The sequence below is a fragment of the Anas platyrhynchos genome, chromosome 3, assembly GCF_047663525.1.
Source record: "Anas platyrhynchos isolate ZD024472 breed Pekin duck chromosome 3, IASCAAS_PekinDuck_T2T, whole genome shotgun sequence".
NCBI lineage: Eukaryota > Metazoa > Chordata > Aves > Anseriformes > Anatidae > Anas > Anas platyrhynchos.
Window position 1 is genome coordinate 19,004,836 of NC_092589.1, and position 27,288 is coordinate 19,032,123.

The 27,288-nt window shown below is 39.0% G+C and overlaps 1 protein-coding gene across 6 annotated transcripts in view; it reads right to left on the bottom strand.

Annotated features, from left to right (window-relative positions):
• Nucleotides 1-27,288, bottom strand: part of ALK (ALK receptor tyrosine kinase) — a 317,869-nt gene that overhangs the window by 136,774 nt on the left and 153,807 nt on the right. For all 6 annotated transcript variants that reach the window (XM_072035464.1, XM_072035463.1, XM_072035462.1 and 3 more), the window contains one exon: nt 13,996-14,197. In XM_072035464.1, the coding sequence (XP_071891565.1) occupies nt 13,996-14,197 (202 nt within the window). The remainder of the gene's footprint in view (nt 1-13,995; nt 14,198-27,288) is intronic.

Genomic DNA, 27,288 nt, shown 5'->3' on the forward strand with positions numbered 1-27,288 from the left:
AATAATTTGTAATGTGAAATACTGTTAATGTGTTTCCTGAGAGTTTCTTTTCTAGAACATAGCAGAAATTACTTTTATTGCTCAAGTTTTCATTACAGAAATGTCATGGTACATATATCTTTGGTCTCTCATGTACCTTGCTACAGGGCATGACAAGCTAATGACAAGGCTTTTTTCCCCCTCTCCCTCCCCTTCATATTATCATCAGTGCACTAATATTTAGATTTACTTTGGAGCAAATAGTAAATGTCTATGAAGCTGTTTTCATTTCTCATTCTTATTCTGATTAATGAGCCGGAGGAAGATTGCTTCCTTCCCTTCTATTTCTGTAGTTGAAAACATTGAGCTTATGACTCTTCTGTACCATTAAACAAAATTTTTAGAACTATATTCCCTACTGGATGGATGGGACTTGTGTGACATTGATGGGTTTTCCGAAAGGGAATAAGAGTCAGCAAAGCCACCCTTCAGCAGCCACTACAGGATGGAGGAGGTAAGATACAATACCAGACTGAAATATTTTTGAGTGGATAAGAAGGCATCAAAATCCATTTTACACCTAAACAGCCGGGGCGGGGGAGTGCAAATCACTTGCAGTAGGTAACCCAGGGCTGTCACAGGCAAGGAACAGAAAACACAATACTTTCTGATGACTAATTGAGCAACAGCAGAGAAAAGAATGATATTAACCTGCAGAGATTATTAGCATGGCTTGCTGTGCCTGTACTGAACAGCTACATTACAATGAATATTTATAAAACAAACCGTATCACCAGTCAGAAGATAACTGAGCACAATCATGGCATAAATTATTACAGAAGACTACAAACAGAAGTCATTCAGAAAACACCAAGAACGTGAAAAAGCTATCATATCGGTCCTAGAAACAAAACAAGCCAGTAAAAAGAAACAAATTTAAGATTTAAAATCTAGAAATTTGATAGACTTTTTTTTTTTTGACTCAGTGATTAGTAAAGTTGTCCTATACCGTAGTGATTGTTCTCCACAAAATAACTTCACTCTGAAGTCTTAATCCTGCTATGGTTCTCATCACAAGAAGATAAAGATGGCAGAAGCTAACATGACATACTGAAATTATTCAGCCTCACATTTTTGGAAATAAAAATTCTTGCCTCAATCCCTACTGGGCTGTCCTGACTGGCCTCATGATACATACGCACTGTATAATTTTAAAGTAATGTGTTCAGATTCAACCCTTACTGGTATGCTTTTTTTTTTTTTTTAAGAAAAGCAACATCCATGCAATTATGAACATTAGAGGTACCAATACAGTTCTCAGGACAGTAAAGACGTGAAAAATCCCAACGTTTCCTCCAAACGCCAATCAAAATAATTACCACAGCTTATAGCAGCAAAACAGAATTCCCATCTCAGAGGAACAGTGGCATTTCAAGTGCATTTTATCCAAAAATTGGAGGAAAAACTCTCATCAAAAATTTTACCCAATGAAATATCCAAAACTCTTCAATAACGCTTTTGATGTTTGTTCTTGCATTTTTAAGGCAAAACATTCATTTAATCAGCATGTTTTCTTTGCTTCACTGAGCTGACCTGCAGTATTTCTCTCAGACTCAGTTCATCAAAAATGAAATTGCCCTCTCCTGTGCTGTACAACACAATAACTCAAACAGCATCATTATTCTTTGTATAATTAGTTTTCCCATCAACACTCATGCAACTTCCATGGCATGCCACATCCAGCCTGGAGGAGACATGCTGTGTGACCACAGGCATAAAGCACATCCCCAGGAAAAAGGACATAGAAACTTTGTTCCATGTGAGCCCAGGCAGCAAAATGCTGAAGAGACAGCTGAAAGGTGTTTGGGGTCAGTCCAAGAAATCAGTATTTCTTCTAGCTCATCCTAAAGGAAAACATGTAATCAATGCTGAACTTTTCCCATGAAAAGTTCTGATTCCTTGGAAGATACAACTTCTAAGGAAAAGAAATTGTGCACTTGCCCTAAATTAGTTGTGGCATTTCAGTTGGATACAAAGCTCTTCATTTTTATTTTTTTCCCCTTTCTACCTATCATTCCTGAGACTATTAAGTATTAGGGGTTTCAGTCTTTCCAAGTGGTAGTTTCTTAAGTCCAGCTAAAAAAGAAAAGCTCAGTTTGTTTCACCAACTTGCAGTACCTCCCAAAAGAGGTAGGCAATGAACATTTCCCATGTTCTGGAGCTAAAATGTAGTCTATGAATTGCAGCTCTGTCAGGAAAGAAAAACTATTAAGATGGGAGAGAGAGAAATGGAGAGGGAGAGAGAACAAACCACTCAAGTTGAGTGCAGAGGCAAATAACTGGAAAAAAAAAAAGCCATGAAGATTTTGCAATTTTAATTTCTCTGCTCCTTCAGTTTGAAAAAGACATCGGTGTCATCAGTGTCTTAGAAATGGGGAGAATTAATATAATAAGAAATGCTGAGAGGGTCATGGGGAAAAGGATATGGAAAGAGTTATGTGCAATGTCTGTCCTCTGCAAGGTGGAAACGTGATGAGGCAAAGGAGTCAGGAGTGTATGCAGACCTACGGTTTTCCTAGCCTGTGAGTAATTATTTTTCTCTTTGCTTTGTCTACAATGCAACAAGTGCAGCATCTGGATGTTGTGTGTATGCGGAAATTCAAGGGATGAATGTCTCCTCTGCAAACAGGGCCGGGCCACTCACTTGAGGTGAAGGGGATGTACTTTAATCTCTCTGCTGGAATAATTTCCTTTGACTCTGAAAATCCAGACATCAACATTACGTCTCTACATGAAATCCTGCACTCCTCTAGTATACATAATGACAGAAACAGAGTGCCACTCAGCTGTACTTCTACTGAATATGAACCTCACTAATGATCTGCTAGAGTCTCTCTTTAATGCTCGATTGTGCACATGAGTACAGTGCTGCCAACTTCAGCAACGTCGTAATGTTTTAAGAGTTCTTGAGATCACTCAATGAAAGCTGCTGCTGGACAGCTACAGCATCACTTGCTTCACTCGTGAGGCTCTTCCTGTGAAAATTCACCTCACTGAGGCCAGTTGGCAAGCCTCTAGCAGGCTGGCATTTGTATGCTCTTGGCCAAGATTTTCCAACAGAAGTGGCAGCTGGATTCTGCAAGGCAAGGTGACCACTGCTCTCCCCAGACTGCAGCAGGCAGTACCACTTCCCACCCTATAGTCTGGTCTGTGCTTCTCCCATCCTTTGGACGCAGAATATGTTGAAAAAAAGAAGAAATATCTGAGTCAGAGTCAAGGAGAACAGGAGCAAGAGACAGAAAAAGAGGATAAAAAGAGAGAGAAAATGAGATCTGACGAGGAGCTAGAAAGTCTGGTTAGGAGAAATGCCTGGAACTCAGAACTACAAGTGAAGGGTATGCTGAGATGGAGGGAGCAGGGAACAAGCGAGCCCTGGAAATAAGTGAGAAGAGAGAAAACAGCTCATGAGCAAGGGAAAGAAATTCAGTTGTATAAGAAACACCACTCGGTCTGTTTTCAAGTTATTAAGGAAAGAATTCAGCAAAACTATATAGGACTTTTTCCCTTTTGTAATAGAATATCAGAAGGAAGCAAGGAGTGAAGAGAAAGTAAGATGTTCTTAAAAAAGCATTTAAAAATTGTCAGTGCTCTGTTGATAAACATTTAAGTTGATTGTATCTCTCAGTGTGTTTGAGAGAGACTGTTTTAAGAGGTACTGTTCAACTGCCATTGCCTTGATACTGTCAAGCAGAATCCCCTATCTAAAACAGAAGTAGCAAGAGCAGAGTCAATTCTCTTTCAAACAGGCCAGATACATGACCCAGCCTCGACCTGGAGAAATTGCCTACAGGAATGAAAAAGACAGCCGAGTTCCCAGACAACTGGCTTTTACAACAAAAATATTAAAGGGGTAAGGATAGGATAAAGGAAGAGAAAGGGAGAGGGAGAAGGAATCAATTTTTGTACTTGTGTCAGATGTTATCGACTGACCACTAAGAAATGAGTACCTGAATAGCTCACCTAGCATTAAATAATAACAAATTAAAGTCATCATGGTTTTGATATGGATCTGCATTGTCAAAAGCATTAGCACACCCTACCCACACCAGAGCCTCCTGAAACCCAGGCACTTTGAAAGGAAAGGAGTAGGGATACAAGATACAATTGCTAGATTTAAAAACAGCATCTCCTTTCAAGCTTAAACAATATCCAAATGGAACATTTCATGTTTTTATTTTTCTGATATAGTAGTATATTTAGCTAGACACTGTTAAGACATTTGACATCCTCCAATACTCAGGTCATCCACTGCACTTATCATACCAATAGCAATCTTCTAACTACAGTTATCTTAACATATCTGAGCAAGAACTCTGCAGACAATAATAGTTGTTTCACATTTTATTTTTTTTCTTCTGCTAAATAAAATCATTTAGCTTCTTTATTAAAAAGTATTTTAATGTAAATATTTTTATAAAATCTTCCCCTTAGTATAATTTTATTCTATTATAAAGGGATCATAAAAACTGCTCAGTGATCTGAATACGAGAGACAGCTGAATTTGTCTCACTTACTCTACTGCTTGGGTTTGGAGGGGACCTTAAAGATCATTTAATTCCAACCCCTGCCATGGGCAGGGACATCTTCCAGTAGACCAGGATGATCAAAGCCCCATCCAACCTGAATTTAAATGGTTCCAGGGATGGGGCATCCACAGCTTCTTTGTGCAGCCTGGTCCAGTGCCTCACCACCCTCTGAGTAAATTTCTTCCTTATTTAAGCTAAATCTACCTTCTTTTAGTTGAAAGCCATTATGCCTGCTTCTATCACCACACTCCCTGATAAAGAGTCCCTCCCCAGCTTTTCTGTAAATCCCCTTTAGGTATTGGTATTCCTCTCTAGATGAAGCAAAGTCATAAAAACTTCATTGCCTCATGAAAGATTTAGCCTTGTGCTGAATGTCTGCAGCCTTATCCTCATGCAAAGTTCATCAAGGATGGCAGATGGTGCTGCTGGTTCAAGTCCCACATTAGAATAGGTTTGTCTTGTCAAAAGGAACTTTATTATGCATCTTTGTGGCCTCAATCCATCAGCACGAATGGCAAACCAAGCAAGGGATGATCAGAAAAATCTCCAATTACATTCAGTAAACAAACTTCACTGCTGCTATTTCCAATAGAAAATCATATTTAGTCAGCCTGGTATAGGAGGCAACAAATATCACAAGGTTATTGGCTGACTTCTATGAAGAGCTGGCAACTGTACTCATTGACTCAGAGAACTCAATGTTCATAAAAAAAAAAAAAAATAAAAAAAACAGATGAACACAACCTTGCAAAAAGGTAGTGAGAAGGCAAGTAGTTCCAAATGTGAAGGGGAATACTATTCGTTTCTGTACAAGATACCAAAATGCTACTGTGCAAGCCACGAACATTCATGTCTTCACTATATTGATTTCTCTTAAGAACAAGTATTATCCAGCACAGTGTGTGGAAAAACCTTCTGGCACAGTGCAGAAGTCAAGAACTCCGTTGTATATAGCAGTGTGCAAAGCAGATCTGACAACCCTCTCTGAAAATTATGCCTTTGGTGTTGGTGTCAACCCAAAACCATGTTTTTGCCAGACTAGGCACTGACACTAATGGTTTGTTATTGCCAGTACAGAAGAGCCCTTCAGACAACTGGTATTTTGGTATAGAAATATCATTCCTACTGTACCAGATCTGCACCACAGAAAATGAGGAAACTGAAAAGAAAACAGAGGTAGCTATTTGACAGAAAGACATCAGGAAAATGCTTTCAGGTATTAGAATTACTAGTTAACAAATACAGTACACGAGATTTAAATTAAAAGCTCTGCAAAGTGCTTCACAGTGGTGTCAAATACCACAATCATCACTGTATTCCTGCAGAAAGAAGGCCTGCTCTGTACTTTCCCAGATCCCTGAAAAGAATCTCAAGTCTCCTCCTTTGCAGCTGCAGCAAGCATCAGAATCTAAGTAGGTTTTTAGCCTTCATTTCCTTCAGTTTTCCAGTTGGGAATTTATTGAGAATTAACTTGCTAATTTCCGTTGAATAAATCTCTGATTTTTCTTTAACGTACAGATGCAAACTGTAAGTTATTGTCCAAGTTGATCAGAGTTCTCACTCCTTCTTGAGTGGGAAACACTTGATGTATTGGCAATTGAGAATAATTGTCAAGGTTTTTGGTTAGGCATCAATACAGACGATGTTCTTAAAAATGAGGGTGTGAAGTTGCCCTACTGGACTCTAACCCTATTGTGTAAGTCATGAAGCACAACTAAGATAAAAGATCTGAGAATACAGGTTAGAATGCACAATCAACTGCATTAGTGCTACACTAATACTCTCAGTATATAGACAGGTCAAAAATAAGAGTTTCAAATCTTGCAAGTATCATAGTATCACAGAATGACTTGGGTTGGAAGGGACCTCAAAGATCATCTAGTTCCAACCCCCTGCCATGGGCAGGGATGCCACCCACTAGATCAGGTTGCCCAGGGCCTCATCCAACCTGGTCTTGAACACCTCCAGGGATGAACACCTCCACAACTTCTCTGGGCAACCTGGCCCGCCTCCTGAGTGAAGAATACCCTCCTAGTATCTAATCTAAGTCTCCCCTCTTTTAGCATAAAACCATTACCCCTAGTCCTATCATTATTATCAGCACCTGGTTAATCGTTTCTCTCTGAATTTGAAGGGAGGTATAGTACCTTGAAAATTTTATATAGCACCTAATATAGCAGGGTATATTTGCCTTGGATATTAAGGAGATTCTTAAGAATTAGCAAGGAAAGCCCCAAGGCAATTGCACAAAACCACAGGGTATGGTGGGACAGCTGCAGAGGAGATTACACAGAGCAAGGAAGTTTTTTTTTAAGGTAAAAAATAAGTAGGAAATACAAAAAGAAATTATACTGCAGGCTAGTTATAAAACTTTGCCAAGAGCAGAATGACAGAGAACTTGGCTAGAAGGGAACAGAAAATAACTAGAAACAAGGCTGGCAATATTAATGAGGCATGTAGCCTAGCCTCCAGAAACAAATGTTGGAAGCATTTTGACTGTGACAAAAGCATAGTTATATACATAGCAAAGGAACCTAAGAAAGAGCTTACAATTCTGTACGGCAGAAGGGACACCTAAACCATGAATAGAAAGGACAACAGGACAACTTCAGTGTGTGTGTGCATGCCTGGGGACAGGAAGCTTGGGTGGTGTGTGTGTATGTGGTAGATTGTTTGTTTGTTCAGGTTTTATGAAACTGAAATTCATCCTGGCTTGTCTACACAGATATGAAGTGCAACACAGGCTAGTGGCAATACGGGGCTGTAAAGATTCATTCAGGATGACTTCTAAAAATTGAAGCAGAAGCCTCAGGTAGAGAGGAAAACAGAAGATCTATAAAACAAGTCAAACAAGTTAAATGTACGAGAGAAAGCAAAAGCAAGGGAAGAAAATAGACTTCGGAAATTGAGAATAGCATGACAACCACTAAAGAATAGCCTGCAAATAATTCTGAAGACAAAACATAAAAATTTACAAAGACAAATTTTTGTGCTTAGGATTTGGATGGTGTAAAGTAGGATTACATTGTTCAGATTGGTCTGAAGAAATTGTTTCAGCCACGTAAGAAATTATTTTTATTAAAGCCCATTTGGGTTCAAAAGAACAAATACACAAAAAAGCCACTTTCAAGGGTGCCCCATCTCTGGTACCATGCCCAGTTTGGTGTCATTTCTATGAGGCCAGATGTGACAGTCTCAGCTTTCAAGCACAGAAGCAGCTCCCAGAGACTGGGACTAGGTCACCAAGAGGTGTTGCAATTATTTGGGAAGCCACAAGGACTCCTTGTACAAGGCACATTGGGCATTCTAGCTCATCACCTCAGCCCTCCTTTGTTATAGTGTGCTCAGCAGTATGTGAAAGGCAGCAGAGAAAGGTGCTTCACTATGCATCCATAAAACTGAATTCTTACCTTAAAGAATAAGTGTGTTTTTCCTCTAATCTTCCATTCTCTATACAATCTGCCCTGCCAAGCTGTAATCTGCCCTGGTAGTAGGATGGAATTTGTTGGACATTTTTTTTCCTTATTTTCTACTTTTATTTTAACTTAAAATTGCTTTTTCTTTCTTTTTTTTTTTTTTCTTCTCTCTTTCTGTAATTGTAATGGGAAAGAGGCTGCATAGACTTGGCCTTCCGCTTGCATTTAGACCTACCCAACATCAATACAAGACAGCTTTGCCACTTAAAAACTGCCTGATAACTGTTACTAATAACTGCACTTTTCCCCCACTCTCTCCACCACCATTGCCCCAAGCTGATTTCTGATCTGTTTGATTGGGACTGTAATCAACAGCTAAAAAATATAAGCAATAGCTGGTAATTGAACTTTGGTGCTTTTTTGGTTGGTTCAAGATGTCTCATAATATTGCTGCTTCACTACACAATATAGCACAGTACTGAATACCATTCAAAATTCACTTTCTGACAATATTAATACTTCTTTCTTGGTAATAAACGCTTTGCTTCCACATACATGTCTGACAGCAAGCTGTGAAACATACTGCTACAGTCCAATCTCAACTGACAATACAATAAATCCCTCTGGAGCAGTTTGAAGGTACTGCTTTGTTGTACTTGAGCTGACATGCAAAAGGAAGGCACACTCAGAAGTTTAATAATTCTGCACAAAATCTAAGAGAAAAGAACCAGGTTCATCTCGAGAAATAATAAACTTTTTCAGCAGCAAAACCACTAAGAAGCTTGAAAGAGAAATACATGGACATGTACCTTCCTCCAGTGCTAAAGTGACAATTTAATCTGCATAATCTAGTGCTCACGTGGAAGGGGGAAACAGTATTTCTGCATCTGAAGACAACTGTAGATCAGGTTCATACTGTTTCATAAAGCTTTGAAGTATTCCAACTTACACATTCTGAAGGGCTTTGATTTAAATCTCCTCATCTACTGAAAATGAAATAGAGATTAACTCCTCAGGATACCATAATCAACAGAGTGAAAGCTTTCTTCAGAGCTAGAGTTGAGATACTGAAAGAATCAAGGTTTTGTTAAGTGGAGAAGAAAAACTTGTTTCCCAAAACAAGCATCTGTTCTGAAAAGGACTGATTCCTCAAATGTATTAAGGATGGTACATTTTGAAAAGGGAAGGGGAAGGAAAGAGTTACACAAATTGTATTTTTTTTCTTTGCATTTTATTTGCCAGCCTAAAAGGGGCTAACAGTTGGCTAGAAGACAACAGCACAGGAAAACCTTAACTGACCATTTTCTGTCTAGAACTGTTGAAGGCTCCTCTCTTAAAGTAAGGATTAGTGGTGCCTGGTCACCAAGACTGGAGAGTTTAATTTCTAATGAATCCATAAATCCAGATTATTTTCTGGATTAACTGATTTCTCAAATGTATAGTTTGGACTGAATGATTTAAACTCTTTTTTTTAGGCATCAAAATATATCTCCAAAAATTTGCAGCACATTTTAGTTGCACAAAATTCTAAGTCAGGAGTCTAAGTGCTCATATGCAGCACCCCAAATATATATATTTTTATACCTTTTTTTTCCCTTCCAGAAGTTTTTCAGAGAGATATAGGTAATGTGCCCAGGTCATTCAGGAAATGCAGGACAGATGTAAGAAGTGAACTCAATCCAGCAGCTCAGGTCTTATCTTTTGAATCTATGTCTGAACAAGTCTGACCTCCTCGTATTTATGATTAGGTTGCTGATCTGAGGATCTGCACTGCCTCCACTCTTCAGGGAGGCCTAGATTACCTTCAGTCATATGAACCATATTAAGATCTACTTTTTACCTAATATTTTGGAAAACAAAACCAAAAACTTGATTATGGGATTAGTAATAATTTTCTGTAATGAAAGACCAAATTGGAGTTATGGAGTCGTTTGCTATGTACTTACTAAAAAGTTTTGTTTGATATACAGTATATAATATACTCGATTCTTTCAGTATATATATACAGTATATAACACTGCAATTTACCACTAATAGTGCCAGTAGAAATGTAAAATAATAATGGTAATTAAAATGTATGATGCTATTTTTGTCCCTGTCCGGCTCTAGCTTATCTGAAATACACAGATCAAAATAAATAAATATCAGTCCTGCATTACAAACTCTGACCTTGTTGAAAAGATTTCCTTTGTATTTTCATCACTCCATTAAACACATTTATAAGCTTACTAGCCTTATAATTGCAAATTTAACAGATAGGAAAATAATTAACAGGTGAAATGAAATCATTGGCCATGGGGACAGCCTGACAAGCTCTGAGACACTCCAAGCCAACGTTCCAATTGTGGCAGTAACTCTGCTTTTCTAAATAACTCATATGCTATGTACGCATACTTGCAGTCTCCTCAACTACAGTGACACAAAAAATGTAGTCTATTAAATAGCAACTAGAAAGGATTGTAGAGAACACCCTGGGAGCAGAAAATCAGCAAAAGACAGTAACAACATCTATTGACATTTGGGATAAATCAGAAACTGCTATGCTCCATGGCAGGAATTATAACAATTTTTTGCCAATACAATGGATTGACAGCAGTACATGGATTCTCTCCCTGTATCAGTTGCATGTGCTTGTAAAACACAACAGAACTTTAAGGAAGGCTATCCATATCAAAAACAGGACCACAAAGTTAGTTCATCTAGAAACTCTATTGTGCAACAAATCTAATTCTAACAGAATATAGCAATGTGTTGTTCCCCATAGAGTAGTCCTACAGATTGCTTAGGAACTAAATTAGTAAAGGCCTAACCAAAAGTATTCCAAAACTAGTAAGATTATATATAGAGTAAGACTTTTTTGCTTTTTAACAAATAATAATAATAACAAGAAGAAGAGTGGCACATAATTCTGTTGAATTGATAAACAAGGGAATAATTATCTTTTGAGTAGTGAGGATTGTTACAAATATTGTGTAGAAAAGTTATTTAGCAAAATTTCTGGATAATACAAAACAAAAATCCCTTTGCCAACCTCTGCTGTTTCATCACTCGGGAACCACTTGCTGGTAACACTTCTGACATATTCTTCCTGGTGTCTGTTCCATCTGCCCTATCCTTGTACTATGTAACACATCTTAAGTTGTCTTGCGAAATATCTAAATTAGCTTGCAAAATTATCTGAGCAAAATAAAGCACGTGTAGTGAAATATGTCAAGTAACAAAATAAAACAAATATGCATCTTCTAAATAACTATTTCTGTACCATCTAGGCTTCATGATGGAATTTGTACTACTGAGTCCGCAGGCTTGGGCTATTTTTTTCAGACCGAATGAGACCATAAGAGCAAAAAGAACATCGCTAGCTCTTTATCCATTACAACAAAAATGTATATTCTGCTCCCAAGGACAGGATGATTGAACCCTGGTAACAAATAAATACTTGGTGCTATACTGTCTCTATTTTCCTAATAAAGTTTCAAGGCTTTATATATATTCTGCTTAAGATTGCTTCAATATGTTGCCAACCAAAACCCTTGCTTGGCTGGTTTCATGCCAAATGAAACAGAACTACCTGATAGCATCTACTTTTTTCTCTTGTAAATATACATAAGTGTGAAGACCTTGTAAGATATTAGTATGTGCAATTCAGGTTATGAGGTTTAAAAAAAGATACTGACATGGTGCATAGTTCAAGATATGATAAAATCCACCCTGAAATTAATTTACTGCACCCCTCAACTGCAGTTGTTTCAATAAAACATGCTTTTCCTGCTGTAAGCCTGATTTCCAGGAATGGTATGGACTCACAACCACACATACCTTCCAGCTCTTATTTGCAAAACAGTGTGTAAAGTGCATTGAATCAAAGAAGTGTCACCTGTAAAACTTCAAGGCGTTTTCATTTCTAGCACAGGCTTATCAGCTATCGTCCACTCAGAGCTTACAGAATTTTGTCAAAGAATTTATCACAAACCAGCACCATTTTTTTTTCAGGTTCTAACACATAGTATTAAAAAGAGTAAACTATAGGATTACTAATTGATTTAAGAAGTTTATTGAATTATTCTTAACTTCTGATCAGCTGTTCTTGCTTCCTACTTAAAGAAAAGATTTTTACAAAAATAAGATTTGCATGTTTTATTATCAGAGCTTAGATCATCTAATCTAATTCCTCCAACTAAAGGGCACAGGAGCACTTATCAGTTCTGGAATTAAGGTTAAAAAATAATAACAAGTAATAACAAATTGTTAGCCTGCCATCTGTGGCTGCAGTCTGGTGGGTAGGAACTTAACTGTCATTTTTTTACCTTTACGTGGGCACAATATCAGAGCCTTTCTTCCTTGCTGCGCTGGGTAAGAGCTACTGCCTTTCACAGTGATGAGGGGAATAAATGAGCTAACCAGAGAATTTTAATAGTGCAGGCTACCAAGGATTCAACAACACAGAATGGTGAAAGCTCCAGGCATGTCCTTACTACATTTTGTGCCATGGAAACGTTGTTGTGTTGCAAGCTGTAGGTTTCTAAGTGAATGGGACAGGCAAGCTCTAACCAAACCCACCTTCTCTAAAGGCATAGACAACCTCTTCTGTGGCGACAATCTCCTTCTGCCATCTGCAATGCACAGCTGCATAGCCTGTATTGTCTCCAGCAGATGGCAAAAGTGTGCATTTGTTGTTGTAGTCAGTGATCTTTCTCTTCCCTTCAGGGCTCCTTACGTTTGGCACTTGCCTGTGCTCCAGATGTGAGCTAGAGCTCCTCCACGCAGCAGAGCAAAGCACTTTACGCTCAGCAGTACTCCCTGCAAATGCCAAGGAGCAATGGCATTGCCAATGCAGGAGGAACTTTGCACAAAGCACTTTTATTAGCTGTGACATACAGCACAGCATTTTCAAAGAGCTAAGGAAAAAGACAGCTGCTGCAGCTCCCCTAATTACCTTTCCCCAGACGTCAACAGTAATTTACAATTTGGATGATATTGCTGGAACTAAGTACAATTTAGTTCCATACACAAGCTCTCCTGCTCACATTTATAGGCCATGTGTTATATGAAAATTACTTCTATTCAAACTGTTTCTATGACTTAGGTCATCACCTGTCAGCATTTTAACTGCAGATTCTTCTTTTGCTGCTGGAAAATATAGAATTTGCTATAGATAGTAATCAGATAATCACATCTTATTTCAAGCACAAGCCAGCAGGACTTGCTATTAGAAACTCTCAAATCTATCACATCAAAACAAAAAACATTTGGAGCTCTCAGTAAAAATTATGCTTCTTAATACTCATTCTGTGACAGAAAACAAAAACAAAACACATAATAATAATAAAAAAATCAGTACATACAACAGGGACAACATTAGCCTCATATAAATCCAAATTCAGTTCTGAAGCACTCCCCTACTCTAGTGTTTAAAAATATGTACTATGTACTAATGTAATATGTACTATATGTACTATGGATGGCTCCTACTGTTTTGCCACTAACTAAAGTCTGAAGGATACATGGGAATTCTGGCAAATTAAAACATCATCAACAAGTAAGATTAATTGTGCCAAGAGGATAAAACATTTCACACAGTTTCACCCTTTAAAGATGAAAAGCTTTCCTCCACTGGCAGTAGCTCTGAACTGCTTTAGTGACAAGAGACTCCATTTAAAAAATACAAATGCAAGACAAAACTTAAAACTCATGCAGATGCACAAAACTCCAAAGACTCGGTAATATTCCAGCCCCAAAAGTACACTTGGGTAAGGAAGAAGTAAAAAGGAATCAGAGCAAATTAGTATTTACAAGCACTGAGAATAAAGGTGATGTCGACTTAGAGACTCACTGTTCCACGGATCCAGTAGTTTGCTGATGCTTTAAATAATCAAATAAGCAGTCACCAGCTTCTACAACAACTTAGACCCATGCATCTACTCAGTGTGGTGTCCTGCTTGTGGTTGTATTGCTGTACAATTGTCTGTTTCTTCTCGATCAAGTTATGAGTCAAGTGAGAGGATGAGACTTACCCATGTTTCTCTGGATTCTGCACTGACAAGATTTCACTGCTGCTTTCATCAATGGGAAGGACCCGAGCAATATATTCTCCATGTTGCTGGAAAAATTTATAAACAGCCACTTGAACTATGCATTGGTTGTTGCTGCTTCTCAGCCAAGGGCTCAGGATGACAGGGCTTGGACTCCTGGACTCATTGAGGAACAGGAATGAACCTAGGACAGATGAAGCAACAGGAAATCTTTAAGGAAAAAAAAAATATACAAAAAAGTCTCAGCATACGGATTAATACTTGTCATTTTTAGGCCAAAACTCACTCAGCAGCCCTTCTATACTTCCCACTCATTCTAAGATTATTGTTGCCACCTAGTTTGGAAACTTCCTAGATTTAACTACCAGAAGAAAAGGCACAAAGTAAAAAAAGCTACAAATATTACTGGAGGGAAAAACAAGGAACAGCAACTATAAAAATCAATCAGTCAACCAAGGGATTTCCAAATTTAAGCCCAGACAAACCATTAAAGAAGTCTGGATTCTTGTTTTAATGTACTATTACTTCCTGGACTTTATTCCCATCTCTGCAACTTCTCAGGTGTGGTCCAGAGCCAAACATTATGGCCTTGGTCCAGTGGCATCCTGATTTGACAGGTCAAGTATTTATTAAATCTTTGTATCTGTTTTTCTCAGCCAAATAAAGAACACATTCAATAGCTCTAGCTTTGATCTCCTATAAACAGAAGAGAGCAGCATTCTTAAGCCATAAGAGTCAGGATAAAAGCCTGACATCATTTTATTTCTTCAGCAATTCATTCTAACACATCCATTTTATATGCAGCTAATCCACGTTAAACTTCATTATTATCCAGCATGTTGACTCCCCTAGCATAATTCTATTTCAGTACAATTTGAGGCTTATCCTGTTGGACAAAGGCAATGCATTTTCATTACTCTGTTGTTCATTTCAGGTAAGTCAAATTACTCCCCTTTGGCAGTTAACCAGTTTACCAATTTTCCCACAGAGCCAGCACACTGGGATGTTTAGCCAGGTAAGTGAAAAGTCAGCTAGGTAAATGAAAGGGACCGACCCTTAAAGCAAGAAAAAAAAAATTAAATTCCACAGATTCTAGCAAGACTGATCAGATTATCATAAAAGAGGATTTCACTTCCTGCAGCATCCATTACAAAAGCCTGTCTGTTACTACTTAAAATATACAGATCTTATCAACAGTTTAATTTCACAAAGGGAGAAACTGAGGCCCAAGAGGCTGTAATCTGTTTTTAAGTAAGCATGAATTTTAACAGGAGCAGCAGTTTGTTTGTTTGTTTGTTTTTGTTTTGTTTTGCTTTTCAAATACTGAGGTTGAAACTTCAAAGGAATCATTTTCAAAGTGGCTGAGCAGGTACAACCCAAGGCTCTGCTGCTGCCCAGAGTGTCTAAGAAACCCTGTGGAGCCGTGAATGGATCCTTCTCACCTTCACCTCGGTGTCTAAGCTGTGGATCACAATGCTTTTGCAAAACAGACATTCTCAGCTCCCATGACAGTTTATCTCATCCTAAAATGGACCTGGTGAGTTGCCCTTCAGAATTTCCCATTTCCACTGAAGTGAGGGTGATGAGATCAGATTTTAGTAGCTCACTGCCAGATGCCAGTTTACAACAGGGGAACTGCACCCATGGTCACAGATGTCCCCTCTGAAACAATCTGAGTTATTAATTTATCTCAGGTCCCATAGAGGTATAAGACGAAGACCCAAAATGAAACACGAGTTCCTGTCAACCACCATACTTCCCTCCTACACTTATCATAGGGAGCATTTTTAACAAACTTGTCAAAAAACAGTGTCCTTGGCATTGCATCACATTAGTGACATATCTAAAACTAGAAAATATTTGTACTGAAAGAAATAGACAGGAATACATAAAGTACAGCCTTCTCAGGCGTCAAGGTTTGTAAACAGAGATGAGTGAAATGTAGGTGCTACACTTTTTTATTAGCAAGATTCTTTTAATTGAAATGGTAGCCTTTAATCCAGCTATTAAAGGAACGGCTTGATGAATTTAAACAAACTCTGTCATTGTTACAGTTTCATATACACACGATTTTTTTCTGGTCAGTAAAACAAAAACAGAAACTCAGCCTTATATATCATACTTCCACGTCTCTCCCTTTTGTTGCAAACAAAAGAGAATTAGAGCACTAAATCTTGTGGTTTTAATTGTACCATCCCCACAAGAACACTGAAATCTCTGACATGAAAGGGAGCAAAGAGACTTCGGCTGGTGGCAGAAACCCACTAAGCGTTGCAATAATTGCTGATGGTAGCTTGGCAGGTGCGAGAGCCATTTTCTCATCTTACTGCCTTGCAACAGGGAGTGAGATTTCTAATACAACAAAGAAACAAAAAGAAAGCTCACATTCCCCCTTTTTTTTTCCTTTTTTTTTCCTGTAGTGGTTCTGAATAAAGAAGTGTATGCTTTTTTACACCCTCACTTGAGGAAAAATTTGAAACCTCAGCGAGACCTAGTAGAAAACATAGCTAGCTGCTAGAGCAAATGTGTTAGTTCCTAACCCCCTTTGGTTTGGGTACTTTTATTTACAGGGCTCACTCTGGGCAAATGTGGCTTATTAATCATCACAAGAACAGCTCTACCTGTTAAATTACATCGCTAAAAGGAAAACAAATTTGCCACGGTGGAGGTTACCCAGCCACACTTGGACAGCACGTTAGGAACAGACCCATAACACACTGCTGTGAAATGAGGCCTAGAAAATCACTCTGAAGGATGTAGCTGTTATGTAGTATTGCCCTCACCAGTGGTACACAGTCTTGTTAGAAATCTAGGTTTATACTTCTGTGGAGGCAGAGAGAGAAAGAGCATAAATATAACTTTGCTCCTGCTTTTGAAAGTTCAGACATTTCATGGGTGGCAATACTGAGTGCTGTGGTGCTCTCTTTTTGCTCTTACCACGAGCCTAATTCATAAATGCCAAGGAAAGTATCAGAGCTGCATCTGGCTCTGGTATTAACCGGGGCTGTTCTCAAAGTTAAAATGAGAGGGACTTGATAAGAAACAGAGAAAAATCACAAGTTTTGTTACCAAAGATAATTTGAAGATTCCTCCTCGCAAGCTACAAGATCTACTTATTACTGAGCAAACCGGTGAGTTCCTGTAGTAACTAAACCTGACACGAAGTATGTGTTAACATCACACAAATTCTTTAGCATATATGCAGTAGACTCAAAACACCAATTCAGACCAAGGCAATTTTATGAATTTCCTCTCTCTGATGCACATGCAACGTGTCTGTCAGGCAACCACATACACGAACACGCTCACACACAAACACAACAAATGGCTGACGGAGGCCCAAGTCCTGTCTCATCACAGTTGGCAGGACAAGTGGAATCAATGGCGTGAAACCCACAAAGGAAAAATTAAAGTGTCTGAAGAGAGAAATGATATATTTTGAACGCACATCCTCATACTCATCCCCTCCCTCACAGACACAGTCTTTCAGTCATTGCTTGCCTCTGTTCCACACGACAGCCTCCCATGGGATCAATACAAGCACAACTTCTAGGATCAGACTACAGAAAGCTACTTAGAAAGAGCTAAAAGTACATACGGACATTGATTCCCTATCCGCACCGAGAGAGAGAAGAATATTCTGTTTCATCCCAACTTTCTGGCAAAATTGGACGGTGTGTGGTCACTTGATTATTCATTTTGTATTTCCCCCTGATGGGAGGGAAACTGTGCGGCAAGCTCTGAGATCTCTGTGTAGATCCTTAAGACCAGAAGATTCCAACTATAATTTCTTTACACTTATTTTCTCTTATTAGCTCACGACACTAACAAGGCTCTTGGGATCTTCCTGGATGAATAGCTAGAAAAAGCACCGTGGTTTCAAACAAACTTCTGCTGCTATTTTGTTATCAGGGTATATATATATATAACAGGGTATATATATTTATATATATATATATATATATATATATATATATATATATATATTATATATTGGGGTATTTTTTGTTATCAGGGAATATAAGCTGAAATGAAAGGCCACTTCGTGGTGCATGACATGAAGGCACTTCATGGTGCACGGCATGGTGCATGACACCACACAGTGTCAGGTTCTACTACTCACATGAAGGAGTGGTTAAACACAGGATGCCACAGCACAAAATCAAGCTCTTACCTTTCTGCTTCTTCCCAACTGATCAACATGGGTGTGTTGACAGGACCTGTATTTGACAGTGTATGGCACGGCATGGACCTTATAATTGCTAAAATCAGGACTCCGAATGGCCTATTCATTTCCAGAAGATGCTCACCAATGAGTCATTTCAGGATTCTTCCATTACAGGTTTTAAATTGGACTCTGGCTGCACAGTGCAGTGCTGCTATTGAATAGATGCAGTTAAAATAATCACAAATTAACTAGATAACTAGATACACAGCCACAGACCCAGCCACTTAGCATTCCCTGGCTCATGAGCTCATTCGTCATGATCACACGGAACCAAGAAATTGCAGAGGGAACAGCATTCAGCCTTTTGCACCAAATATATCTGTATTTGAACTATATGACATAAACCTTACTACCCGATATTGCTTTGTGTTGTTTCAGAAACTACTGGTCCAAATGGCAAATACTTTATTTTCCACATTCTCCCTAAACCCTCACATGCTGTAGAAGAAATTTACCAACAGTACTCATCTCCTAATAATATTTTGTTCCCAACTTCTTAATACCTGCAGTCATAAAGCAAGTTTTCCTTATCCTCAGCATGTTGCATCTGATAAAGTCTCTGGCAATTTGCTGTCACTTCAGACAAATACAAATTAAAATATATCTACACTTAAGGACGGGTGTTGGGAGGAATGGGTTAAAAATGGACTAATAAAGTAACATGAGATATATGTAAAAAAAAAAAAAAAGTAAAATGTTGCTAATGCACCATGTACATATACAGACACACTATCAATAAAGCACCTGTCCAAACATGGCCTCAAGTTGCACCAGGGGAGGTTCAGGTTGGAAATGAGGAGACATTTCTTCTCAGAAAGAGCAGTCAGGCATTGGAACGGGTTGCCCAGGGAGGTGGTGGAATCACCGCCCCTGGGGGTGTTCAAGGAAAGGCTGGACGTGGTGCTCAGGGACATGGTTTAGTGGGTGATAATGGTTGCAAGGTGATGGTTGGAACAGCTGATCCTGGAGGTCTTTTCCAACCTTAATAGTTCTATTTCTATGATTCTATTTTTACAAACAAAGGGGTATAGACAGGTAAGACTACAACTCAAAACACACCAATGATGAATACCAATCTTTGACCCAATATCCTTGTCTGATACGGATGCAGAAAACAATTGAAACATTCCAGTGAATGCTGAGGCAACCCTGAGATATTTAAAAGAAAGAGCTATCATTAGGCCCTTGGAACTGGGCAAATTTACCGTCATATTGCTAACCCTTTCAAAAGCTACTCATCACCCAAATAGCTTTGAATGCAACCTGTTAACTGCTCATCTCCTAAATCCTTCCTTGTCAATCTTCAGGGCAAACGCAGTACAGAGCAATGTTCTGTGAAATAACTTCATGATGCTAAGTGAGGTCAGCGCACCCTAATGCATCATTTGAACTTTCTGAAGCAGCTGTCTAGCAAAGATGGCTGCAACCCAAAGAAATGACAGCTCGAGAAGTTACAATGGAAGGTTCTCCAGAAAGTGCCAACCAGCTCTTCTGGGGCAAACATACAGGTGAAACTTCTCAATTTGCACATGAGGTCTAGGATTTCATGCGTGGGATGTTCTTGTGTACCAGATACCACACACTCGAGTAAACCTAAAAAAAATACATCAAATGAGGACATAATGTCCCATCAAATGATGGGACATAAAAATCAGTTACAGAAGTGGCATGTATTAGAATTAATGAACTGGGAGGTTCACCGTATTTGAAAATTATTTTTAGCCACACACCCAAGCCAATAATACACACAGGGGAGACATGCAGACACCTGGGACGAATTAAAGTGTCCTTATGCCAATTCAAGCAGATTTCTCCCCTAATAACCAAAGACCATAGTTTTGTTAGTTTAACTTATTTTCTGGAAAAGCAAGGCTCATAACACAGCTAGGCTGACTTAATCTGATCACAGTTATAAAGCAGGAATTTAACAACCCTTTGCAAAACTGATAGATTGTTATTCTGAACATAAACTCCATCTTCCTACTAAAATGGTTTTATTACCTTTCACATACAAGTTCAATACTCTACCAGATTAAATTAGAACTGTAAAAACTATTAACAGTCAACGTCTGTTGGGGACTGTACAGTAGAAAAAAAAATTAAATCAAGTTTTATGTTCTTTGGAGATGCTGACTGGAGAGAGTACTTCCACAGTACCACAAAACATCCCACAGAGCTTCAGATTCTTCATTTTACACTCAGCTTCTAAATTAATTATTCAATCAGAACTCTCACAGCAGGAACTCAGCATTTGGTAAAAGCCATGGAAGAACTGGGCATTAGCTGAGTGACACTGAGAAAAGATACTGGAAAACTTTTTCTAGGTTTACTTACACAGGTTTTCTAATTGCTTCATCAAGCCTCTAAAATGTGCATAACAGTAATAATGTGAATAGTCTCCAGAACTGAGCGCAACGTGACTACATAACCACCAGAAGACTGGCAACATGCCAAACTTACATCTGACTTAAAATTCATGAAGGTAACAGCCTTTGAATTATTACAAAATTTGGAGCTGAACAATTCTTAACAATCTAATTATGGTAATTGGATGATATCTTACCTCTTTTGAAGTCAATTAGAGTTCTTGCTACTGGCTTAATTAGAATCAGGATTTCACTCCTAAAGCTTAACAGGTATGTGAGCTTGTTTGGTTGGATGATGCAGGAGTAATTCAGAAACTCTAATGAATTCATAGTAATTTTTGTGGTCATATAATACATTTCACAAATGGACAAGCTAAAACAGACAGATTAAACAAATGAAAACAACATGTGGCCAAAATAGGTATCAGAGCAGAAATCTGCAAGTCAAAGGTCCTTAAGATTAACTCCTATTCAAGTACTCTTAATTTCTGAAATATAAGGAGAAAGGTCTAAGAACTGACCCACGCAAAATAAAGACCAATTTTGTTCTCTCAGTCAAGCATCAGACAAATTTCATTTCTCTTAAAATCAAAGACATCAATCATATAAAACCATGTCCTTCAAGCAAACAGTATTTACTACGATATTTGGGAACTGCAGCAGTGCTATAGAAATGTAACTTGAAGTTAGAAAAGAGCAGTCATCCCTTTTCTCACACTCCAGTACCAGGAATATTCCCTACTAATTTACCTATTCCCTCAGTGCAACCCTGAAGTTTTACACAAAGGAGCAGCAGTCCCCAAGAGGTGACCTTCATGCAGCTCTTTCACAGGTGTCCCCTGTTTGAATCCCTAGAACACAGCGTGTGAGCTGAAGTCAAAAGGAACACCATTCAACTGAAAAATAACCACTATTATTACTCGGTTTAAATTCTGATAATCTCTAACAAGCACATACGGAAAGCTGAATCCCAACACGCTACTTTCTTCAGATATACAACAATGAAGGAAGATTTTCCTCACAAAGAATTTTACAGCCCATTTTTCAAAAGAAAGAAGTCAGAAGGAAGAAAATACTTAAAGCTCCAGGTACTGCCTGCTGTAATGGGAGCTAGAGCCAGATGCTGTTACATTCCAATTCCTAAATGACTCAGCAGTGTTCGCTCCCAGTTGAAAAGCACCGAACTGAGAAAAGTAGTTAGTTAATTAAAAACTTAAAATTGAATCCAAAATTAAAATATTTCCTAGAGAAAGACAAAAATGTTTTAATAATTCAGCCTTGCACAAATGATTAGCCAACATGCATCTTCTCGTTTAATGCTGACAAAAGGCAAAGGGCAAGTTGCTTTTGATATCTCTGTTCTGAGACTAGAAAATGGGAGAAAATTCCATTATCACGAGCAAGAAAGACACACCTAAAGGGAAAGCCAAGATGAAGCTGGTTCTGTCAATAAAAACAGAGAGGCAGAATGTCTTTTCAATACTTCACAGTGTGCACAACAGCTAAGAGGAAGTTGAGAAAGGAACGTGAATGCTTTGTCCCTCCTTACCACTTTGCTCTTGAGTGTGGTTATTTGATTACACTCAGCAGGCTAAAAGCTTAAAAATTAAGAAGTCTAACAATACTCTGACACACAAGTACTTGAAACATGCCTGGAACAGATTGCATACTGCAGCAACTCACTGTTCAGTAATGTCAGACACCATCTTAAACAAGGAGCACGTATGGTGACTTATTCCCCTGAAGAACTAGAAAATCACAGGAGAAAAAATGTAAAACACCTACTTGGTATAGTCCTCCCTCCTGTCTCCTGTGCCAGGACTAAGCTCACAATATAAAGGCTGCCATAATGTCAGTGTAGTGTGCTAGTGTCATAACTCTGGTGCTCAGAGAATCATGAGCTTGATCCAAAGATAATATAAGTAAGATAAATTGTGAGAAGATGGTGTGTTTTAATGAAGAAGAGGATTTTTGAGGTCTCGTTGAAGGCCAGTGAGGTAGGTAGTGCTTAAGAAAGTCTGTGCACCAAAAAGTCCAACAGACAGCTGGCAGGTATGAATTGGGAGACACAAGAAAACAAAGAGGAGCTTCAGTCATATCAATGGAGACCCTTAAAGAACATGCATCTATAAACAAAATATTTTGCCCACAATAACAAACTGTAATTCCAGTGCCTCATCTCTTCTTTCACAGTTTGCTATTTTTACTGTGTGACTGTACTGTGATCAGCTTCAAAATGACAGTTCTGATGAAAAGAAGCCATTTCTTCTTTACTTATTCTGCAAACTGCCTATTACACTTTTGGGTTCTAAACAGACTAAACTGACTGCAATAAAAATGACATTGCTTTTTCCAACACAAATAAGCCCTCCACTCTTCTTGCAAACAAATACTCAAGGGGCTTCAGTGTGGGTTTCACATGAGTACAAGCTGCAGAAGTTGAAGTTCTTGATGAGTGTTATGGATGAAAGACTGTACAACTCTTTTGCTCTAAAACTCAAACAGAGCCACAAGGGATCTGCTGACTGAACAGGGCATGCCAATCAATTCACATGTTTTAATTCTACCTTAGTATGCCTTTAAAATCAATTCTACTTCTCAAAAGACAAAAGTTTACCTTAAAAAAATAATGAATTTGTATAGCACAACACCCAAATACAACAGAGAAATTTTTCATGAAATTCAGCTAAACAGAACGAAACAATATTTGCTGACTATTCCTGATCACGTTCTTGGCCTCCATGTGCTTGGAGATGACCTCCACGATGAGCTGTTGCATTATCTTTCCAGGAATGGAGGAGAGGCTGACTGGCCTGTAGTTTCCTGCACCCTGTTTCCTGCCCCGTTTGAAGACTGAAGTTACATTGGCTTTCTTCTAGCCCTCAGGCACCTCTCCTGTTCTCCATGACCCGTCAAAGATGATGGAGAGTAGCCTAGCAATAACATCCACCAGCTCCCTCAGCACTTATGGGTGCATCCCATTGGGGCCCACAGATTTGTGGGTGTCAAGTTTGTTTAGATGATCTTCTAAACCTGATCTTCTTCAACCCAAGCAAAATCCTCCTTTCTCCAGACTTTTGCTGTTGTCTCTAGGGTCTGAGATTCCTGAGGGCTGGTCTTAGCATGGCAGACAGAAGCAAAGAAGGCATTCAGCAGCTCCTTCCTTACCAGGGCACCTGTCCCATTCAGCAGCGGGCCCACAGTTTTCCTAGTCTTCCTTTTGCTATTGATACATTTGAAGAATCTTTGCTTACAGTGAGAGGGACTCTGCTCCCTCAGACCTCATCTACAGGTTCAGGGAAATGAGAGATGTGGGAAGGCTGACTGCCAATGAAGTCTGAGGCAAAGAAGTTGTTGAGCACCTCAGCCTCCTCCATGACTGTTTTTAGCAGTTCTCCCTTCTCATTTATCAGAGGTGGTACACTGTCCTTGGCCTTTCTTTTCTGACCAATGTACCTATAAAATTCCTTCTTGTTATTTTTTTGTATCACTTCCCAATCTCAGTTGGTTGTGCAAAGACCTGCTGGTCAAACTGAGGTGCAAGAAGGAAATGCACAGGCAGTGGAAGCAGGGACACATGGCCTGGGAAGAGTTCAGGGATGCTCTCCGGATGTGCAGGGATGGGACTGGAAAAGTCAAGGCACAAATGGAACTGAGATTGGTCAGAAAAGAAAGGCCAAGGAGTCAGCCTTCCCACATCTCACTGTAAGCAAAGAGCAGGTTTGAGACCATCGGGTGAAACTGAAAAGGTGCAAGTCCACTAATATAGTTGCAAAGCCACTCTCCATCATATTTGAAAAATTCTGGCAGTCAGGTTAAATCCCTGGTGACTGAGAAAAGGGAAACATCACTCCCATTTTTAAAATGGGTAGAAAAGAGGACCCAGGGAACTACAGACCAGAGAGCCTCACCTCTGTGCCTGGCAAGATCATGGAACAGATCCTCCTGGAAGCAATGTCAAGGCACATGCAAGACAAGGAGGTGAACCAAAACAGCCTGTGTGGCTTTACCAAGGGCAAATTGTGGCTGACCAGTCTGGTGGCCTTCTGTGACGGAGTGACTGCATCAGTTGACAAGGGAAGACTGATGCAGTCACTCTGCCTTGTAAGGCCTGGAGTACTTTGTACAGGTCTGGGGCTGCCAGCACAAGAGGGATGTTGATCTGTTAGATCAGGTCCAGAGGAGGGTCATAAACATGGCTGGAGCACCTCACTTATGAAGAAAGGTTGAGAGAGCTGGGGATGGTCAGCCTGATGACAAGAAGGCTCTGGGAAGACCTCATTGCAGCTTTTCTCTTTTTTAAAAGGATGCGTATAAAAAAGATGGAGAGCACGTCTGCTCACAAACGGATGCATTAGGGCAAACTGATGCAGCATTTTATGCAATACAGTGTACATGAAAATCAGAAGTGAGCAGAGTGAGTTTAAGGTACTTGTGGCAAACCACCCATGTTCTCTTTAAATTCACAAAGGTTACTTGTGGTCTAGAGAGAGATACTTAGGACTTAGTTTTAATGAGGCTGGGGTACATTTAAAAGCCTGCACTGTAAATCACCAGTTAAATTAATGAAGATTTTACTTGTTAATCCTCTTTTACATCATACACGTAATTGGCCTACATTTTGAATTTCACCTGTAGGTCAGTTTTCTTTGCATGACTATACTGTTTTCCTTTCCTAATTGGATGTGCTAGCACAAGGCTGCCAAAACTAGTGGCAAGGGATAAGATATTTAAGCCCAGTCAAGATTCTGCTTTCTTTGACTTCAGACAAAACCTTATCACCACCTGTCCAATGATCCAAGGTTCAGTAAACCCATGTGTGCTTTTTTAAAGCATCACTTCTGGTCTTAAATCAGTCTGACAGCCTTCTTTTAAGGATGGAAAATAAACTCCCTTAGGAATAAGCTAAGAGAGGCAGCAGACAGCAGACATGTAAGCTGTTATACAACAGTGAAGAGCAAAAAGTCAGTTCTTCTATTTCTTGTGACATCCAGCCACATAGGATTTACCGCTATTGCTTTTCAATAACCCGAATCCTACACAGAGTGAACGTGCTATGGACTGTTATGCAGCAGTTGGCAGCGAGTCCATAAAGGTTATGGGAGATACTCAAGCTTCATTGAAGTACTCCCCCTCTATAAAGGTAAATATTGCAAGGTCATACACAGCAGAAATGCGCTGCTGACAGCACATCGCTACGGAGGCACTAATATGCCCATCGGTATTTCTGCATATATGTCATATTTGACAGCATGCACTTTTATTGTTCTTGCAGGCAGTATTTTTCATCCCAACAGGCAAGGTTTTAATGCTTTTTATTTTATTTATTTTAAGAAACAGGGATAACATTGTTTTTCTGTCCATTACAACTGTAGAACTGATGTAGAACTGATCCTGGAGGGAACACTGCAGAGACCTTTACTATGAGAAGGCTTTCAAACCATTGCCATCTTTGGAGACGAGCTATCAAGTCACTCAATTTGGTTAAGTCTCAGCATTTCTGTAACCCTCGTTCTGAATATAGTTGATAGCTTTTCTCCATTTCAGCAGTTTTATTGGCTTCCTTTTATACATTTGTCCTAAAGGAAAACATAGTTCTTCTTTTGGCAGCCTTCAGTACTGAGCAACTACTCACCCGCTTTATGGCATTTTTGTAGGAAAATATCTGAGTGGGAACTCTGAACAGAGGCAGATGGAGACAGAAAGAATGCCATTAAGTTGTGTGACACTAGTAACCTCTCTCCAGGGCTATATTCAGAACTCAAGGACAGACAGATGAGATGAGGAATTTTAGGACTCATGGAGTTTGAGATACATGATATTTAAAGCTTCTGCTAGAAGCTAAGCACCCTTAAATGCCAGCCAAAAGTGGCACACCTGACTAATAGTGACCATCTCTTGCTATTCTGTAGACACTGGCACCTTCCAGACTGCAAACCAAATCGAACACTAAAACGTGTCCATAAATCTTCAGTCATTTTTATCATTTGCATAATAATTTACCAGTATTAAGGCCAGCATGAGCACTGGACCTCATACTTTGAAAATGCGAAGTTAGAATAAAATCAGCTGATTCCAACAGTTCTTTTTGCTGTGGCCCTTAGCTGGTATCCCTGTCCAGCACTCTGTGAAAGAAAAAGGCTTCTGCATGCTATAGATACTTTAAGGATGGTTTCTCAGGTCAAGTCAAAGCATAATGGTAAATAAAGTTTTTGCCACTGCTTCATGTACTATATTTGTTCTGTGAATGCGATAGGCATTATTTGTACAAATGTCAACAATGTATCTTTGACTAATTTTGCAAAGAAACTAATGAAAATCCACAAACTCTTTCAGGGTGATCCCGATACAAATTAACAATGATGCTATATATACTCTTCTATTCTTTAAAATACTCCACCTTTAAAATATTGTGACTACATAATGCCTTCAAGTGGAGGAATATCCTCCTTTATTTGGAGATGGCACACAACCAGAATTTTGCAGTTCTTTGACATCATCACACAGCATGCAAAGCCAAGAAAACACTCTCTTTGAGAAAACAGCAACTTGGCACAGCTGGGTGGAAATCAGCTCACGTCTTGTATTACAGTAAAACCATCAACAATATATGACCAAAACCACACTCTAAATAGGGTGTAATGATATACAAAGCCATAGAAGCCAACTTTTGTGGTCCTT